Genomic DNA, 22130 nt, shown 5'->3' with positions numbered 1-22130 from the left:
GTAAGGGGATGGAAAAAGATATTCCATGCAAATGGAAACCAAAAGAAAGCTGGAGTAGCAATTCTCATATCAGACAAAACAGACTTTAAAATAAAGACTATTAGAAGTTACAGAATGGTGGGAGGGAGGGAGACGCAAGAGGGAAGAGATATGGGAACATATATATATGTATAACTGATTCACTTTGTTATAAAGCAGAAACTAACACACCATTGTAAAGCAATTATACCCCAATAAAGATGTTAAAATAAAAAAAAAGAAGTTACAAAGAAGGACACTACATAATGATCTAGGGATCGATCCAAGAAGAAGATATAACAATTGTAATAACAATTACAATTGTATAACAATTGTATGTTGCTCCCAACATAGGAGCACCTCAATACATAAGGCAAATACTAACAGCCATAAAAGGGGAAATCGACAGTAACACATTCATAGTAGGGGACTTTAACACCCCACTTTCACCAATGGACACATCATCCAAAATGAAAATAAATAAGGAAACACAAGCTTTAAATGATACATTAAACAAGATGGACTTAACTGATATTTATAGGACATTCCATCCAAAAACAACAGAATACATATTTCTCTCAAGTGCTCATGGAACATTCTCCAGAATAGATCATATCTTGGGTCACAAATCAAGCCTTGGTAAATTTAAGAAAATTGAAATTGTATCAAGTATCTTTTCCGACCACAACGCTATGAGACTAGATATCAATTACAGGAAAAGATCTGTAAAAAATACAAACAAACGGAGGCTAAACAATACACTACTTAACAACGAAGTGATCACTGAAGAAATGAAAGAGGAAATTAAAAAAATACCTAGAAACAAATGACAATGGAGACACGATGACCCAAAACCTATGGGATGCAGCAAAAGCAGTTCTAAGAAGGAAATTTATAGCAATACAACCCTACCTTAAGAAATACATCTCAAATAAACAACCTAACCTTGCACCTAAAGCAATTAGAGAAAGAAGAACAAAAAAACCCCGAAGTTAGCAGAAGGAAAGAAATCATAAAGATCAGATCAGAAATAAATGAAAAAGAAATGAAGGAAACGATAGCAAAGATCAATAAAACTAAAAGCTGGTTCTTTGAGAAGATAAACAAAATTGATAAACCATTAGCCAGACTCCAAGAAAAGAAGGGAGAAGACTCAAATCAATAGAATTAGAAATGAAAAAGGAGAAGTAACAACTGACACTGCAGAAATACAAAAGATCATGAGAGATTACTACAAGCAACTCTATGCCAATAAAATGGACAACCTGGAAGAAATGGACAAATTCTTACAAATGCAGAACCTGCCAAGACTGAACCAGGAAGAAATAGAAAATATGAACAGACGAATCACAAGCACTGAAATCGAAACTGTGATTAAAAATCTTCCAACAAACAAAAGCCCAGGACCAGATGGCTTCACAGGCAAATTCTATCAAACATTTAGAGAGGAGCTAACACCTATCCTTCTCAAACTCTTCCAAAATATAGCAGAGGGAGGAACACTCCCAAACTCATTCTACAAGGCCACCATCACCTTGATACCAAAACCAGACAAGTATGTCACAAAAAAGAAAACTACAGGCCAGTATCACTGATGAACATAGATGCAAAAGTCCTCAACAAAATACTAACAAACAGAATCCAACAGTACATTAAAAGGATGATACACCATGATCAAGTGGGGTTTATTCCAGGAATGCAAGGATTCTTCAATATACACAAATCAATCAACGTGATACACCATATTAACAAACTGAAGGAGAAAAACCATATGGTCATCTCAATAGATGCAGAGAAAGCTTTCCACAAAGTTCAACACCCATTTATGATAAAAACCATGCAGAAAGTAGGAATAGAGGGAACTTTCCTCAACATAATAAAGGCCATATATGACAAACCCACAGCCAACATTGTCCTCAATGGTGATAAACTGAAACCATTTCCACTAAGATCAGGAGCAAGACAAGGTTGCCCACTCTCACCACTCTTATTCAACATAGTTTTGGAAGTTTTAGCCACAGCTATCAGAGAAGAAAAGGAAATAAAAGAAATCCAAATTGGAAAAGAAGTAAAGCTGTCACTGTTTGCAGATGACATGATACTATAGATAGAGAATCCCAAAGATGCTACCAGAAAACTACTAGAGCTAATCAAAATTAATGCACAGAAATCTCTGGCATTCCTATACACTAATGATGAAAAATCTGAAAGTGAAATCAAGAAAACACTCCCATTTACCATTTCACAAAAAGAATAAAATATCTCGGAATAAACCTACCTAAGGAGACAAAAGACCTGTATGCAGAAAATTATAAGACACTGATGAAAGAAATTCAAGATGGTACAAATAGATGGAGAGATATACCATGTTCTTGGATTGGAAGAATCAACATTGTGAAAATGACTCTACTACGTAAAGCAATTTACAGATTCAATGTAATCCCTATCAAACTACCACTGTCATTTTTCACAGAAGTAGAACAAAAAATTTCACAATTTGTATGGAAACACAAAGGACCCCAAATAGCCAAAGCAATCTTGAGAACGAAAAACGAAGCTGGAGAAAGCAGGCTCCCTGACTTCAGACTATACTACAAAGCTACAGTAATCAAGACAGTATGGTACTGGCACAAAAACAGAAGGATAGATCAATGGAACAGGATAGAAAGCCCAGAGATAAACCCACGCACATATGGTCACCTTATCTTTGATAAAGGAGGCAGGAATGTACAGTGGAGAAAGGACAGCCTTTTCAATAAGTGATGCTGGGAAAACTGGACAGGTATATATAAAAGTATGAGATTAGATCACTCCCTAACACCATACACAAAAATAAGCTCAAAACGGATTAAAGATCTAAATGTAAGGCCAGAAACTATCAAACTCTTAGAGGAAAACATAGGCAGAACACTGTATGACATAAATCACAGCAAGATCCTTTTTGGCCCACCTCCTAGAGAAATGGAAATAAAAACAAAAATAAACAAATGGGACCTAATGAAACTTCAAAGCTTTTGCACAGCAAAGGAAACCATAAACAAGACCAAAAGACAACCCTCAGAATGGGAGAAAATATTTGCAAATGAAGCAACTGACAAAGGATTAATCTCCAAAATTTATAAGCAGCTCATGCAGCTCAATAACAAAAAAACAAACAACCCAATCCAAAAATGGGCAGAAGACCTAAATAGACATTTCTCCAAAGAAGATATACAGATTGCCAACAAACACATGAAAGAATGCTCAACATTATTAATCATTAGAGAAATGCAAATCAAAACTACAATGAGATATCATCTCACACCAATCAGAATGGCCATCATCAAAAAATCTAGAAACAATAAATGCTGGAGAGGGTGTAGAGAAAAGGGAACACTCTTGCACTGCTGGTGGGAATGCGAATTGGTACAACCACTATGGAGAACAGTATGGAGGTTCCTTAAAAAACTACAAATAGAACTACCATATGACCCAACAATCCCACTAGTGGGCATATACCCTGAGAAAACCATAATTCAAAAAGAGTCATGGGGCTTCCCTGGTGGCGCAGTGGTTGAGAGTCCGCCTGCTGATGCAGGGGACACGGGTTTGTGCCCTGGTCCAGGAAGATCCCACATGCCGTGGAGCGGCTGGGCCCGTGAGCCATGGCCGCTGAGCCTGCGCATCCGGAGCCTGTGCTCCGCAACGGGAGAGGCCACAACAGTGAGAGGGCCGCGTACCGCAAAAAACAGAAAAAAAAAGAAACCAAAAAGAGTCATGTACCAAAGTGTTCATTGCAGCTCTATTTACAATAGCCCAGAGATGGAAACAACCTAAGTGTCCATCATTGGATGAATGGATAAAGAAGATGTGGCACATATATACAATGGAATATTACTCAGCCATAAAAAGAAACGAAATTGAGCTATTTGTAATGAGGTGGATGGACCTAGAGTCTGTCATACAAAGTGAAGTAAGTCAGAAAGAGAAAGACAAATACCGTATGCTAACACATATATATGGAATTTAAGAAAAAAAAATGCCATGAAGAACCTAGGGGTAAGACAGGAATAAAGACACAGACCTACTAGAGAATGGACTTGATGATATGGGGAGGGGGAAGGGTAAGCTGGGATGAAGTGAGAGAGAGGCATGGACATATATACACTACCAAACGTAAAATAGATAGCTCGTGGGAAGCAGCCGCATAGCACAGCGAGATCAGCTCAGTGCTTTGTGACCACCTAGAGGGGTGGGATAGGGAGGGTGGGAGGGAGGGAGATCCAAGAGGAAAGAGATATGGGAATATATGTATAACTGATTCACCTTGTTATAAAGCAGAAACTAACACACCATTGTAAAGCAATTATACTCCAATAAAGATGTAAAAAAAAAAACTCATCAAACTGCATATTTTAAATGGATGCATTTTATCATATGCAAAATTTACTTCAATAAACTGTCAATTTTTTTTAAGGGTGAATTCTATTCTACTATCTCTAAGGACAGAGGATCTGTTTTGCCTGAAAGCCCAAAATCCACCCTCAGGAAGACCATACCAGTCTGATGGGGGGAGGCATATGGCCCTGATCATGATCTTCCTTGCCCACCTACAAGAAGATCAGACTTGCAGCTCTACAACCCAGTAGCAAATAAAGTTTGTCACCTTCCAAAATATGTGTTCATGACAAAAATAAATTAGGTCAATACCCTCTCACTATAAAAATTACTGCAGAATCCTTAGTGTCATTTACAGACATATATTCTGTTTGATCCAGAGTCTGAAAATTCACAAGCACTCGCCTCTAAGAGAATATCTAAAAAATGGCAGAGCATTAAAAAAAATCCCTCTGTTCTTCAGATCCAGTGTCCCTCATCCTAGATCTTTTAAGGCAGCCATAGAGGCAATGACTGGTTTGCCAAGTCAGACTTTTAGCCAAGTACTGTGTATATCTCATTCTCCTGGCTGCCCAGCCACAGTCCCCCACAATGTTGGGGAAAGCCTCCACATAAGTCTGGGGAAAGGCAGAGCCTGCTTCTTACTATATAAAAGCTCAAAACACCATATAATCAAGCAACTATCTGGAGCCAGATTACTTGAGTTCAATCCCTGGCTCCTCCACATACTAGCTATGTAAACTTCCTAAAATTCTCTTTCCTCATCAGTAAAATGATAATAGTATTGTGCCTACCTTACGATGTTGTTGTGAGGATAAAATAAAATATAAAGTACTTAGAAAAGTATCTGGCATATAATAAGTGGTATATAGGTTACATTATAATTATTTGTTTCCCAAGCTCTGGGGGCACTGCCATATGACCTTGGCTCTGCCAAATCAACGGCACTTGCCCCAGACCTGGAATCAGAAACTAGCGATAACAAGAAAGAGGAATGATGAGGAACTCACTCTGGGGCAGCCACAACTGTAGTGAGACCAAATGCCTTCAGCAGTGGCCACAGCACCAGGGGCAGAACCCAGTCACCAGAGCTAGTCACCAGAGTCCTGGCAGTGCGAGGTGCTAGGGCCAGTGCTAAGCAATGGCAGCGACAGTGCCCTCACTGAAATCGTGCTGAACTGTGATTTGGAGCATACTCCCAGATAGGAGCATGCATACTGGTTTTCCAACCTTCCAGTAAGCTACATCAGATCCTCTTAGCAAATGTCTTTTCTATGTAAGTGAGCTGGAGTTGGTTTCATTTGCTTGCAACATAAGAGCCTGACAGCTGACCTGCAAAAAGTGGATAAATGTGAAAAGGTCTTATATTATCTTTATGAGTGCTTCTGCATACCAAGTGATAACTATGAAATGGTCTAGAAACTTTTGAGAATGTTAGTGAACAAGTTAGCTATGGCACTTGTTTGATACCTTCATGATTCCCTAATCTAATATGCCAATAATAACCAAAAAGCTGACCTTAATTAACTACCTTCTACATGCCAGGCACTGTGCTAATAATAAGCACATTACAGGAAATATTTCATTTAACCCTCACAACTGCCCTGTAAGGTCGATAAGATTTTCCCAATGTTACAGATGAGAAAACTGAGGGCTAGAAAGGTTAAAGAATTTAAATAATGTATCCTCTTGCAAATGGAGCCCTACCAGAATAGTAAGAGCTAACAATGAGTACATACCAAGTGTCAGGCACTGTTCTATACGTTTTTCACATACTAACTGATTTAATTCTAATTATGCATTAACTCATTCAAACCCACCACAACTCGCAAACCTAGATACCATTGTTATTCCTGTTTTACAGGTAAGAGAACACAAAGATTAAGAAATGTGCTTAATGACATGCAGCTAGCAAGTGATGAACTGGGATTCAAATCTGGCAGTCCGGCTTCAGAGACCTTATTTTTAACCTCGACATTACACTGCCTCCCTAAAGGTGACTGAAATACATCAATGGGCCATGCCAACCAATATATATGCCTTCAGATATTTATGAGTCAAACGTACTGCTTTCTTGATGTTGACTTGTACCGTTGTTCCTTCTGTTTCCATATCAACCTGCGCTACTCTAACTGTGCTACTTGTCTTAATCTGACCCTTCACTTCCAACAATTCAAGATGGAAGCAACAGCCTCCAATTATATCATTATTGCTGCCTTTTGCTAATAACAGAGCCCTAGAGACAGCTGTGACCAGGAACTTCCTACTCCTAGCTGTGGGAGGTTGCAGAATTAAACTAGGACATCTGGGAATCAGGAGCTTCAGGATATGGACTAAGCCTGATGCTGCAAATGGCATCAGCTGCCAGAAAATATGCATGTTATTATTGATCCTGATAACTCCTTGGTTAGCAATTGGGGTCAATTTTAGTACCCATCCCCCCAAACAACATCTAGGGACATTTCTGGTTGTTATAGCTGGGGATGGTGTGCTACTGGCTTCTTGAAGGTACAGGCCAGGAATGTTGCTAGAGGTCCTACAATGCACAGGATAATCCCCCACAATAAAAAATCATATAGCCAAATATGCCACAGAGTCAAGGCTGAAAAACTCTGTAAATAGCCTGATGCTATAAACTGCTTCTTATAATAGCAGGCCCAATGGGTCTTAATACTTACTCATTTTATCAAATTACCCAAGACATTTTTCACAGAAGTAGAACAAATAATCCTAAAATTTATATGGGACCACAAAAGAACCAGAATTGCCAAAGCAATCCCAAGGAAAAAGAACAACGCTGAAGGCATAACCCTCCCAGACTTCAGACAATACTATAAAGCCACAGTAATCAAAACAGTGTGGTATTGGCACAAAAACAGACACATGGATCAATGAAACAGAATAGAAAGCCCAGAAACAAACCCATACACCTATGGTTAATTAAGCTTTAACAAAGGAGGCAAGAACGTATAGTGGAGAAAAGACAGTCTCTTCAGCAAACGGTACTGGGAAAGCTGGACAGCCTCATGTAAATCAATGAAGTTAGAACACACCCTCACACCATACACAAAAAAACTCAAAATGGCTTAAAGACTTAAATATCAGACATGACACCATAAAATTAGAAGAGAACACAGGCAAAACATTCTCTGACATAAATTGTACCAATGGTTTCTTAGCTCAGTCTCCCAAAGCAATAGAAACGAGAGCAAAAATAAACGAGTGGGACCTAATCAAACTTATAAGCTTTTGCACAGCAAAGGAAACCATAAACAAAATGAAAAGACAACCTACAGACTGGGAGAAAATATCTGAAAATGATGTGACCAATAAGGGCTTAATTTCCAAATTATACAAACAGCTCATACAACTCAGTAACAAAAAAACAAACAACCCAATCAAAAAATGGGGAGAAGACCTAAGTAGACATTTCTCCAAAGAAGATATACAGATGGCCAACAGGCACATGAAAAGATGCTCAACATCACTAATCATTAGAGAAATGCAACTCAAAACTACAATGTGGTACCACCTCACACCAGTCAGAATGGCCATCATCAAAAAAATCTACAAACAACAAACGCTGGAGAGCGTGTGGAGAAAAGGGAACTCTCCTGCACTGTTGGTGGGAATGTAAATTGATACAGCCACTATGGAGAACAGTATGGAGGTTCCTTAAAAAACTAAAAATTGAGTTGATATATGATCCAGCAACCCCACTCCTGGGTATATATCCAGAGAAAACTATAATCTGAAAAGATACATGCACCCCAATGTTCACAGCAGTACTATTTACAATAGCCAGGACATGGAAACAACCTAAATGTCCAGCGACAGATGAATGGATAAAGAAGATGTGGTGTATATATACACAGTGGAATACTAGCCGTAAAAAAGAATGAAATAATGCCATTTGCAGCAACATGGATGGACCTAGAGATTATCATACTGATGTAACTCAGAAAGAGAAACACAAATACCATAAGATATCACTTATAAGCAGAACCTAAAATATGACACAAATGAACATATTTATGAAAAAGAAACAAACTCAGAGACATAGAAAACAAACTTATGGTTACCAAAGGGGAAAGGGGGTGGGGGAGGGATAAATTAGGAGTTTGAGATTGACAGATACAAACTACTATATATAAAATAAACAACAAGGTCCTCTGTATAGCACAGGGAACTACATATAATATCCTGTAATAAACCATAATGGAAAAGAATATGAAAAAGAATATGTATCTATATGTATAACTGAGTCACTCTGCTGTACACCAGAAACTAACATAACATTGTAAATCAACTATACTTCAATTAAAAACAAAACTTACTTTAATGTCATAAATGTAACCCATTTCAAAGCAAGACCAACTGCCCTGGGGGAGGATAACTCCCCCATGCCCTCCTTGGGTGCACCACTTAACACTATCCATCACTCCAGAGAACTTTCTCAACACTGCAATAGCTATAACATGGCTCATAACACTGCTGATAGTCTGACCCCTACCCACTTCTCCAGCCACTTCTCAGACCATATTCTTCCCTAACTTTCTCCGTACTGGCCAACTAAACGTCTGCTCACTTCATGGTGCACAGTAACCCTTCTCCCTGTAAATTCAACTCCTAGTCTATGGTCTTTTCTGTAGCTGCCCAAGACCAAAGCTAAAAGAAAAAAGCTCACGTAATTTTTCCTGGCACTACTTATGTTTTTCAAATCCTGAAAATATACCTTGACATTAACATTATAAAAGGCTTTACATTTGACAATCAGCGTCTATGGGTGAACAACTTAATGGAAAATAAAAGATTCAACATTAACAAAAATTCGCCCAAAGACTAAGAATCTATCTTAATAATGCAAGAGAAGGATACTGGAAATAAGTTTCTTGATGTTATCAATATATTACATTATGAATGGTAAAACCTAATTTCTAAAATGCTTATTAGAAAAAGATAAAAACTTTCTAGAAAGGATGTAAAAGAACTTGTCTTAGCCTTAATCAGACTTCTGAAACAATACAAGGCATCACATCTTCTAAAACACACATATTTAACATTGTTCGTTAATCCAATTTACCACTGAGCTGGTAAAAATAAAGTAGTATAATAATAAGCTTAAAGTTTTTCCAATTGTTTCTTACATCTACCATTTTTTTAAAAAAGTTATTTGAAAATTCATTGAAAAGCACTATGAAATATTTCTAATGCTCAGTAAGTATTTTGTTCTGCTATCAAGTAGTTCTTCTAATTTAAAGGACTGAATTCTTAATTTCAGTCAAATCTAGACAAAAGAGCAGTGAATAAACAGTGTGGGGAAAAAAAAAGAAAAGAAGGGAAGCTACAAGTATTCAACTCTAATTGTTCTAGTTATGGTTTCAGACAATGAAGGTCGCAGTGCTTAGTGAACTAATTATGTATGTCAACAGAGACCATATTTTGTTCTAAAACCAAAAAGCACAAATGCCTTCTGTGTCAGATGAAATTATTTAGATTTTTGCTTGCCTACAAAAAAAGAAAGCGATTCCATTAAACTCATAATTCAGTCTTTGAAATTTCCCCCTATATTAGTAAAAATATGACCTTTAAAAACTGGTTAATGTATTTATAGCAAAGTTAATTTAACATGGTTCAAAAGTATTAGGTGAATAAGCCTACCCGTGAGGTCTCAAGATAACTAACCAAGGTGTCAGGAGACACAGATTTAAGGGCCAGCTCTGCCACTTTTTTATAAGTTTACAGAAGTCACTGTACTTCCCTAAGTTTCAATGTCCTCATTTATAAAATGAGATTCTTAACTTCACCTATATATCATACAGCTATTATAAGAATCAAATATGAAACTGCTTGGCAAACTGAAAACGTTATAAAGATGTTATAATTATAGCACACTGATTTCGGCTAAGGACAAATATTGGAGTGGTCCCATCAACACTAGCATTTACCAGCATAGCTACTCCTCCTAACTGTCACTATGGGTACCCTAAATACATTTCTCTAAAACAGAACAATATCAAGACAGAGCTGAAATATGGTTACAAATGTTATCATCTTTGGCCAAGTTCTTTTTTTTCCCTTCTTGGCAATTTCATGATTTTAAAAGGAAGATGATCCTACATAAGGATGGATAAAGCAATGTGGTCAAGTCCAAATAATTACTGAATCTGGATGATTAATATATGGTAATTCATTTACCACTTCACCTTTATTTCATACGTTGCAAATTTTTCTTAACTGATGTTTTAATCTACTAGTATCAACACCTATTTGTCTTATATTTTCAACCGCTTGCTACTCGAATACTGCATTTCAGGTCTCCCAAGTTTCTCACCTTCTGCCTGTCATTCTCATTTCTGGGTCAAGCCAATCTTAGCCACTAGCTACCACTTGAACCGCATTTCCTCCCACTCTTCCCTCACTGACCCTCAGTTCCAGCCAGAGTTCTCACTGCTATTCCTCAAACATACCAATCTTATTTTTGCCCTTGCCTTTGCTCTCTCTGGAAGGTTCTTACTCCCAGATTTTCACATGACCCTTCCTTATTTCATTTAGGTTTCTGCTCAAACAGAAAGGGCCTTCCCTGACCAACTGATGTAAATTAGCACACTTCATCACTCTTTAGCCCCTTATCCTGCTTTACGGCAGTAAAGACTACTTTACATTATATTATAAAATAATTTATGCATATGTTATGTATATATTTAACATGTCTGTCTCCCTCCCCAATATGTTTACAACATAAAAGCCAACTCCTCCGGACACTCACAATCCTTCCATGACCTGAACTATGTTCCTCCCACTTATTATGCTTCTTCAGATACCCTATTAAATCAAACTTAATTACTCACACTTCCCCATACACGTCTCTCAATTTCCTTTCTCTACGACTCAGCCCAAGCTGTGACCATCATCATCCACATACTCAAATTCTACCCACACTGTAAGAAACAGTTTAAACACCACCTTTACTGATAGTCCTGGCTGATACTCCTCTGAACTGCCACAGTTCTTCATCGGTACCACTCTAAAGGCATTATTATTCTACATTTTATTTATTTTAAAATTTCCTCTAATAATCAACATGCAGCTTGAGTGCAGGATCTAAACGAATTCACTTTTAGACCTCTGGGTTACTTACATAAAAGAGGAATGGAAATATTTGTATTTTTTTTCTTGGATATTAGAAGTAAGTATATGTATTAGTGTTACTGTATCAAAGGGCAGACAGAAAAGGAGAATTCATGCAATAATCCTAAGATACACTAATAAATACCTAACACAACTACTTTGCTTTCTTTCCTTTTTTATTGTTGTTAAAAATACACTTGTTTTCCCAACTTCCTTGCTTCCATCTTTACATAATTTTTTCTTATTAAGTTTCTTACATTTACTCATCTTTCCCACTTTTCTTTGGGTTCAAATCATAGCTCTTTTCCTCATCAGCCATGTTAACCCTTCCAGGTCTCTGTTGCCTAATCTATAGAATGAGGGAGAAAACCTCAGCTGCAAGCAGGTTATTATAGTATTAAATGAGATAATATATCTCATAAAACCCAGTATAGTGCCTGGCACCTAACAGGCTCTCAGTGAATGGTGCCTATTTGGCTATTGTTTCTTCTACAGATATAGAAGCTGCAGATTTTAAACACATTTCAGGGTGTAAAGTTTGAAATTTAAAAAAACAAAATCCACCTTTTTCTGCTCTAATCAAGACTGGAATAGAGTACAAAGCAAGCCAAGCTCACGTTTTCTTCTTTTTAATTCAAAAAGAAAACAAAACCCAAACAACTGATGTCATAAAAAAAAATGAGAAGAAGAAAGTGTTTTTATAGTCACTGATAGGATGGATATCCTAATGAAAACATCATTTGATTGAGAGGAAATCGCCTGGATTCTGCAATTAACTAGCTGAGTGATCCTGCACAAAGGCAATTCACCTGACAGAACCTAAAATGAACCTTAAGTCCCTTCTTGTTCAGGGTTGATACTGTTTTTAGCTCAGTTCAAAATGCTGGAGTTTTTGTTGTTGTTGTTTTGTTTTGCTCTTAAAGAAATGAAAATTATCATCCAGGTCATCATATTCTATTCCTAAGAAACCAGTATCCATATATCATTTATACTAGTGGTGTGAGGATTAATTCATTCTTCAAACTGACCATCAGTGATGTGCCAACCTCTGCTAGGATTAGCCTGAATTACTGAAAAGTCCAATGTATAGAACATTTAATTAAGAGTTAATGACCATAATATATAGAGAGTTATAATAGATTAAAAGAAGGGACTTCCCTGGTGGCACAGTGGTTAAGAATCTGCCTGCCAATACATGGGACACAGGTTTGATCCCTGGTCCAGGAATATCCCACATGCCGCGGGGCAACTAAGCCCACATGCCACAACTACTGAGCCTGCGCTCTAGAGCCTGGGAGCCACAACTACTGAGCCCACGTGCCACAACTACTGAAGCCCGCACACCTGGAGCCCGTGCTCCGCAACGAGAGAAGCCACCGCAAATGAGAGAAGCCCACGCACCACAACGAAGAGCAGTCCCCGCTTGCAGCAACTAGAGAAAGCCTGCACGCAGCAATGAAGACCCAACGCAGATAAAAAATTTAAAAATATAAATATATATACACATATATTAAGAGAAGAACTCTTATAAGCAAATCTGACCCCAAAATGTTTTCATCAAGGATACTGAAAAAAGAAGATTTAAGTTAGTAGAATAATAATACTGATAAATGGGGAATTTTTAAGTTACAGAATATTCCTAAATCCTACTTTGGTTAACTGCAAACTCATACAATGCTTTTAAATTTGGGTATAAATTCAGATTATACTCATACACCTGGCCCTTTTTTTTTATTATTACAATATTCCCTGTGGATGCTGCACATTTGGGCATGGCTAAAAACACAGGGAATGCCTAATATGAATTATAAGGTTAATTTATAGACAAATTTGAACAATTATTTGGCAGTGGATTCCTTCAGATCACTGTCATCCAGCCTTAACTCTCCTGAGCAGATTTCTAGTTTAGCATCTATTGGTGTGACATTCACATAGAAGAAACTCACAGTGGTAAACCACAAAGGGAATACTTTCATTTATTATGATGAGTCCATCACTGACAGGGCTGCCAATCCTTCCTGTAGTTCACAAGCATTAAACTTCCTCTGACCATCTCTCAACAGTATAGATTCAGAGATCTGATCATAAAAAATCAAATCCATGAGTTAAGACAAATACGGTATACATAATTCCCTAGGTTCTCAGAACTAAATATAACTACAACACTGCTTTGACAAATGGTAAACAGCCAAACTATTTTATTTTTATTTTATTTATTTATTTATTTATTTTTGGCTGCGTTGGGTCTTTGTTGCTGTGCACGGGCTTTCTCTAGTTGCGGTGAGCGGGGCCTACTCTTTCTTGCGGTGCGTGGGCTTATCATTGCGGTGGCTTCTCTTGTTGCAGAGCACGGGCTCTAGGCACGCGGGCTTCAGTGGTTGTGGCATGCGGGCTCAGTAGTTGCAGCTCGCGGGCTCTAGAGCACAGGCTCAGTAGTTGTGGCACACGGGCTTAGTTGCTCTGTGGTATGTGGGATCTTCCCGGACCAGGGATCAAACCCGTGTCCCCTATATTGGCAGGCAGATTCTTAACCACTGCACCACCAGGGAAGTCCCAGCTAAACTATTTTAAATCACAAAGAATCCTGAATCCTTCACAGATAATACATATTTTGCCAACCAGAACTCATCTTTGACTTTTGGGCGAAAAATAAATTATCCAGCTCTAAACCCTACATTAAAGTCTGTGACACAGACTCAGCATCTTGGAGTGATGATGAAACACTGTGGCTAGCACTATGCCCACATACACAGTTGGCAAACTGGTTCAGAAACACTGCAACTGGAGCTGGAAGAACCCATGTTGTGTTCCAGCCTTGCCGGCTACTCTAACTCAGGCACTACCTCTGTGAAAGTTAAATATGATCAACAAATAAATGGGGGAGATAATGGTTGTTCTACTTGCCTAACTGAATTGTATCAAATCAGTCTAAGGATCAAGGCGGGACAATTATGAAAGTGCTACTCTGTAAATCTTTAAGCACTATAAATTTGAGAGATGTTACTAGGATTAGGTGTTCAAAAAAGCATCTGATGACTTGAATTCAATATAAAATTAACTTCTTAACATCTTTCTACTCTAATGAGCTAGAACAGTGGTTCTTAGGTGGTATATATTAGAATCACCTGTAGAATTTCCAAAAAGAACACACACACACACACACACACACACACACACACACACCTTGGTGTCTATCACTACAGACTCAGATTTAGTGAGTCTGAAGTAAAGTCCAGAACTCAGTATTTTTTTTAAACACTACATTTGGATTCTGATGCATAATTAACTAGAGAGAGAATATGGGAGTAGGTGAGCGCAAATGTGAACCAATTACCACTGTTATTTCAACAGAAACTTCATTTCATATTTAAACTTAAAACTATAGCTCGACCAGACTTTTATGTTGATTTTTATGGGACAGGTATACTCTAAAATTTCATATGCCCAAAGGCAAATGTTAACTTACTTCCAATTATGAAGAAATAGCTCTCTCTCCTCCCACCCCTTTCCTGTGTCTATGTGTGTAGAAGAGTTTATTTAGAATGGCACATATTTAGACAGACTAAGTTAATTTGGATAGTCTAAATTTGATTGATATGGGTTGACTTTAAAAAAAACAATATAAATACCACCCATTCACCTCAGAATTAGACTTGACTTCTTCTGTGGCTGGTTTAGATGTACCAAGAGTTGTAGTAACATTGCTGCAGTCAGACATACCTAAAAGTAAAATGTGTTAAGCACACATTAAATAATTTAGTTAAAAGAGCTATATCACCTTACCGATATTCTTACAAATATTCCACAACATAAATCATTTATTTGCAGTCAGAATTTGTTTTGCAAAACTATCTATAACCACATGAGTATCTATTGATTATAACAGATAAACAATTCTAAGAACAGACAAAAATTCAGGAAAAATTTTTATGCAAAATGTAAAAACACATACCTCAGTGACTAAAAAATAATTTCATAAAATCATTTTAGATATGAAACAATTTAAAAGATCAGAGTGTCAACTTGATTTGCTAGATGAAAAAACTGAGGTCAAAAATGTCAAAATATCCAAAGATAAAGCCAAAATATTAGTTATTCATGGCCTATATAAAATCAAAGTTTCAGAACAGAACTCAGACATCTTCCAACTCTCTGACCAGTGCTCTTTAGTACCGATAACAGATGTGACTGCTCATTGTCAAAGTCAAACACTATACTCAGATTTCATTCAATAAAATTTTAATGTGCTATTTCTGCTTCTAACTTATTCAACAACATTTAGAGAATGCCAACTACATGTGAAGAATTCTGCTAGGCACTAAGGAGAAAGAAAAGTAAAATCTAATTCAGGTTATAAGAGCATAATGCCCTCCATATCTGCAGGTTCCAACAAAGATCAAAAATATTTGAAAAAAGAATTCCAGAAAGTCCCAAAGAGCAAAACTTGAATTTGCCATGCACCAGTAACTATTTATATAACACTTACATTATATTATAAGTAATGTAGAGAGGATTTAAAGTATATGGGAGGATGTGCATAGGTTATATGCAAGTACTATACCATTTTATAAGGGACTTGAGCATCTGCAGATTTTGTTATCTGTGGGTGTACTAGAACCCATACCCCATATATAGCGAGGGCGACTGTACTCTGAATCTAATCAAGGAGACAGATAAATAAGTACAAAACACCATATTAGGTACTATAATGTACAGAAGCAAAGTTTTACTCATGAAATACAATGGAGGGAACAATTTTATTGTTCACAAATCAAATCCAATACCCCATTAAGAAAATAATACAACATGAACAAGTGGGATTTATTCCAGGAATACAAGGCTGTTCAATTAAGAAAGCTATTAATATATAATATATTCATAAATATAAGGGGAAAAAAACATGGTTTTCTATGTAGATGTTGAGAAATCTATTGACAGAATTCAATACCCATTCATAATTCAATACTCAAGGAAAAAGGAATTAAGGGAGATGTCTTCAACATGATACACGCTTTAATCCTACAACCATTATTTTATTTAATAAAGAAATAACAGAGGCATTTCCACTACAACAGGAACAATGCAAAGGAACCCACCATTTCTGCTACTATTCAACACTGAACTAGAGGTATTAGCCAATCCAAGTAGACAAACCAATTAGAAGAATAATAGGTAAAGAAGTAAAACTATTTCTTTTTGCAGATGATATGATGGTACACCTGAAAAACTCCAAAGACTCAACGGTAAAACTAACTAAAAATTAAAAGAATTCAGTGAAAAAGTAGGATAAAAAATTAACATACAAAAGGAGTTTGGGATTAACATATACACACTACTATACACAAAATAGATAACCAACAAGGACCCACTGTATAGCACAGGTAACTATACTCAATATTTTGTAATAACCTATAAGGGGAAAGAATCTGAAAAAGAATATATATAATATAATATATATATGAATCACTTTGCTGTACACCTGAAACTAACAGAACATTGTAAATCAACTATATTTCAATTAAAAAAAACTCAACAATTTTTGAACTGTTATTGAAAAACAATAATCAGCGGACATAAAGGCAGAGAAAAATCCCATTTACAATTACAACAAAGAAGATTAAATACTTAGGAATAAATTAAACAATGTATAAAACCTATATGAGAAAAATGTTTAAACACAACTGAGAGACACTAAAGACTGAGCAAATGAAAAGACATCCTGTTATCGGCTATGATGACATTATAAAGAAGTCATTTCTCCCTTAGTTAATTTACAAATTCAGTGCAATAGAGAAAAATATAACAAGCTAAATTATACAGTTAGATAAGTTATACTAAAGTTGATATGGAAAAATCAAACATGCAAGAGTAGTCAGGAAAACACTGAAAAAGGAAACTCACAAGGGGACTAACTTTGTCAGATGTTAAAACATACCATAAAGTATCTATACTTAAAGCACTATGGTACTAGCACATGAATAAACAAAGAGACCAGAATAAAAAGTCTAAAGTTAGACCAAATATATACAAACATTTAATATATAACAAAGGTGACATTTCAAATTGCTTAATTAAAGATGGGCTTCTCAGTAAATAATGCCAGGAAAACTAGGTAGCCATTTGGAAAAATAAAAAATTAGACCACCACACACAAGAATAAACTCCAAATAGATTAGGAATCTAGATGTAAAAAAATGAAACCATAGATGAACTGTTAAAAGAAAACAGATGAATTGTTCTTTAAACTTTCTAAGAATCTAGAGATAATTTTAAAAATTGATTAATTTGACTAAATAAAGATATTTTAAAAATTGTATAACATAAGCACTATAAACAAAGAAAAAAGACAACTGAAAAACTAGGATAAAATATTTACAACAGGGGCTTCCCTGGTGGCACAGTGGTTAAGAATCCATCTGCCAAAGCAGGGGACACGGGTTCGAGCTCTGGTCTGGGAAGATCCCACATGCGCAGAGCAACTAATCCGTGTGCCACAACTACTGAGCCTGCGCTCTAGAGCCTGTGAGCCACAACTACTGAAGTCCATGCCCTGCAACAAGAGAAGCCACCGCAACGAGAAGCCTGTGCACCGCAACGAAGAGTAGCCCCCGCTCACCGCAACTAGAAAAAGCTGGTGTGCAGCAATGAAGACCCAGTGCAGCCAAAAAAAAAAAAAAATTTACAACATATGCCACAATAGGTTAATATCCCTAATATATAAAGAAGTCTTAAAAACAAAGGGGAAAAAACCAAAACCAGATAGAAAGCAGGAAAAAGACATGAACAGACGATTGACTAAAAAAGATTAAAATGGTCTCCAAAATATAAAAAATGATCAAATTCACTCATAATTAGAGAAATGCAAGTTAAAACAACACTGAGATACCATTTCTCATCTATTAGACTAGCAAAAAATTTTTTAATGTAACAAAACATTCTGTTACTGAGGATGTAAGGAAACAGGCACTCATATACATTGCTGATAGGAACACAAATTTGTACATCCATTCTGGAAGGAACTTTGGTAATGCCTAACAAAATCACACATGTACTCACCTTTGAAACCAGCAATCCCATGTCTAGAATCCATCCCAGGAATACATCTCCAATTAATACAAAAATACTTACACATTGCAGCATTCTGCATAATTGTAAAATTTTGGGAAGAGCCTAAATGTCTTTACATAGGAAAATGGCTGAATAAACTATGACACATCCAGACAATGAAGTACTGTGCAACTGTTGAAAAAAATGAAGATCTCTATGATATACTGTAATTTCCAGGACATAGTGATAAGCGAAAAAAGCAAAGCCCAAAAATACCTATGGGTATGCTGTCTCCATATAAAAACAAAGAGGATACATGAAAATACATGTTTCTGCTCATTGGAACAAAAGAAATACAAGAAGAATAAACCAGGAACTAAAGAGATAGGTTACCTACAGGGAGAGGTGGGAAAAGAGTGTAAAAAAAAGTAGGAAATGGGAACAAAGTAGCAGGAATATGGAAGGAGTGACACTTCTCTGAATATATAGTTTTAAATAATTCTGACTCTTAGAACCATAGAAATTTTCACATACCCTTCATAAAAAAAAAATAAAACCAACCAGGATTTGAGAGGAATTCAAACAGTAAAAAATCACTAACACATGAAACCAACTGTATTAGAAATGAATAACCCAGGAAAGGGAAGGGGGAAGCAGGGAAGGGGGAAAGGGGAAAGTGGGGCAAAGGGAGATGGGGGCGGAGAGAGAGAAGAAGGGGAGGGGGAGTAGAGGGGAAGGGGAGGGAAAGGAAGAGCAGGAGAAAAGAGTATCTTGACTGGACACCATGAGGCTAAAGACAAAAAGAATTATACACAAATTCTGTTAATATAGTTAGTAAAAGTATTTCTCACAGGGGTATAGGTTAGTAATTCTTAAAGTACTTTATGTATGTAACAGAACAGAACAAATATGTAAATAGAATGTAGATATTGAGAATTTGGTTTCTCACTGCTAGAGAAAAAAGTAATAAAGAAAGGAGAAATGCTAAATAAACCCTGTGGTACTGGACTGGAATCAGAGTTATCAGTATAAACACATGGTTTTTAATATGTGTGTGTCCGTATTCATGTATATATATTTGTTATACACATACATATGCATGTATGTATAGGTTTCCTAGCTTTGTCCACTGAAAGGACCTAGAAGCAGTGATACCCAGTAACTATGAGTACACTTGGTGCTCAAATCTTGGTCTCTAAACACCATTCTCCAATAAAAGGAACCACAACTCTTAAGGAAAAGTGGTTGATTCTAATACTGGGGCAAGGAAAATACAAGAGGAGCCTGGGACATTTTTCTGGTGTCAGAAAACAAGAAAAAATTCAAAAGAGGACAGGGGATTGTCGAAAGAAAAAAGGACCCAACCTGAAGGCCCCTAATGGCCAATCCTGAGACATCTTGAGCAACAAATAATGACAGTACTGAATTGAAACTCCTAGAATAAAACAAATATTAATGAATCCATACTGATAGAAATAAATAATCAAATAAATAGGTAAATGGGGGTAAAGTAACAATTCCTCACAACAGAATCTCAATTAATAAACACAGAAAAGAAAGAGAAAACCAGAACTCTCCACCAGGCAAACATCACAGTAATAAGTGTTGCAGAAAGATTCACTGATGGATGCTAAAATTAGAGAGCAAAAGTTTGACGAGAAACAGCATTTACATAATCTCCAATATCTCCCACAAGGTACTTAACTGAAAAAAGAAAGACAGTTAAGTGGAGAAACTCACAGTTCACAGTGAAGAGACTCAGCAGATCTAACTTAACTAAGTGATTAATTAATCACCAGTAGTAAGACATATCAAGAGCATAATCCCTGATACATTGCACTGAAAAGGACAACATTGTTTTTTGTGGTATTCTTCCCCCAAATGCATTAACTCAGTCCAATCATGAGAAAACACTGGACAAACCCAAACTGAGGAACATTCTACAAAATAACTGACCAGTTCTCTTCAAAGTGTCATGGTCATGAAGACCAGGAAAGTGTGAGAAACGTACAGATTGAAAGAGACTATGGAGAAATAACCAAACTCAATATGGGTTCCTAGTCAGAATCCTGCAGCAGAAAAAGGACAGTTAGTTGAAAATTTGGTGAAATTCCAATAAGGTCTGTAGTTCAGTTAATAATATTATACCAATGTTAATTTTCTATTCTTTTTTTTTAATATAAATTTTTTTTTTTTTTTTACTTTTGGCTGCGTTGGGTCTTTGTTGGTGCACACAGGCTTTCTCTAGTTGCAGTGAACAGGGGCTACTCTTCACTGTGGTGGCTTCTCTTGTGCATCATGGGCTTCAGGCGCGCGGGCTTTAGTAGTTGTGGTGTGCAGGCTCAGTAGTTGTGGCGCACGGGCTTCATTGCTCTGTATGTGGGACCTTCCCAGACCAGGGCTCAAACCCGTGTCCCCTGCGTTGGCAGGCGGATTCTTAATCACTGCGCCACCAGGGAAGCCCCTAATTTCTTATTCTTATAATTATATTATGGTTATGTAAGACGTTAGCATTATGGGAAGTAGGGTAAGGAATATAAAGCAACTCTCTGTACCATTTCTGCAAGTCTAAAATTAGATCAAAATAAAAGTTTTTAAAGAACAGTAAGGAATGCTGAGAAAAGGTAGAGGAATTACCCTTAGATAGAAGGAGGAAATCTCTTCCTTAGATAGAAGGAAGAGTGAAAGAAGGAAGGAACCCATGGAAATAGTGAGGAACGGAAGGGAAAACAGAAGAATGTTAAGGCAGTTCATTTTTGCTGTCTTCTACTTTCTTGTGAAATAGTAGTTATCATCTGCTCCCCTGTATTCATCAGTAGCGCCAATTAGCAAAATATATCATTATCATCCAGCTCAAGAAAAGACCAAATGATAGCTTTAGAATGGGGCTGGTCACCAGGAAGACCAAGCCATGATTAGAAGTTTGGAACTTTCAGAGGTGAAAGGGGCTAGAGGAGTTAATAACTGATAATGCGTCAGTGAGGAAGCCTTCACAAAAATCCCCGAACTATGGGGTTTGGAGAAATTCTGTGGTGAACACATCCATGTCCTGGGATCATGGAACACCCCAACTCACAGGGACAGAAGCTCCTGTACTCAGAATGCTTCCAGATCTTGCCCAATGTCCTTTCCATCTGGCTATCTATCCTGTATCCTTTATCATATCCTTTACTATATAATAAACCGATAAGTATTAAAAAAAAAAAAAAGACCAAATAACTCCAAGCAGATTGGGAAACAGGGAATCGAATTTCTGAGAATTACGGAGTCAGGTACTAAGTCTGTGTTTTATTCATATTATTTAAATGCTCTTACCTTCACATTTTTTAAAAGTTCATTTGTTCATAACTTTAATAATGGACACACATAGGGAATGACAACAAGATTTAAAGTTAATGACTTACTCACTGAACTTACTGTGATAATCACTTCATGACGTATGTAAATCAAATCATTATGCTGTACACCTTAAATTTGTATGTGCTATATGTCAATCATATCTCAATAAAACTGGAAGAAAAGAAAAACTTATAATTATGGGAAACCAAAAAAAAAAG

At 36.7% G+C, this 22130-nt stretch overlaps 1 protein-coding gene across 3 annotated transcripts in view; it reads right to left on the bottom strand.

The window, feature by feature from the left end:
* The window catches only part of ARFIP1 (ARF interacting protein 1), a 135020-nt gene that overhangs the window by 101700 nt on the left and 11190 nt on the right, over positions 1-22130 (bottom strand). For 2 of the 3 annotated variants that reach the window (XM_082653922.1, XM_082653924.1), the window contains exon 2: positions 15167-15246. The exons of the other annotated variant lie outside the window; for it this stretch is intronic. In XM_082653922.1, the coding sequence (XP_082510048.1) occupies positions 15167-15244 (78 nt within the window). In that variant the 5' untranslated portion in view covers positions 15245-15246. The remainder of the gene's footprint in view (positions 1-15166; positions 15247-22130) is intronic. 3 annotated transcript variants of the gene reach the window in all.

This window comes from Grampus griseus, assembly GCF_964374135.1.
Source record: "Grampus griseus genome assembly, chromosome: 4".
Lineage (NCBI taxonomy): Eukaryota > Metazoa > Chordata > Mammalia > Artiodactyla > Delphinidae > Grampus > Grampus griseus.
The sequence above is the reverse complement of the archived record's forward strand: the minus strand, read 5'-3'. Positions and strand labels throughout refer to the sequence as shown.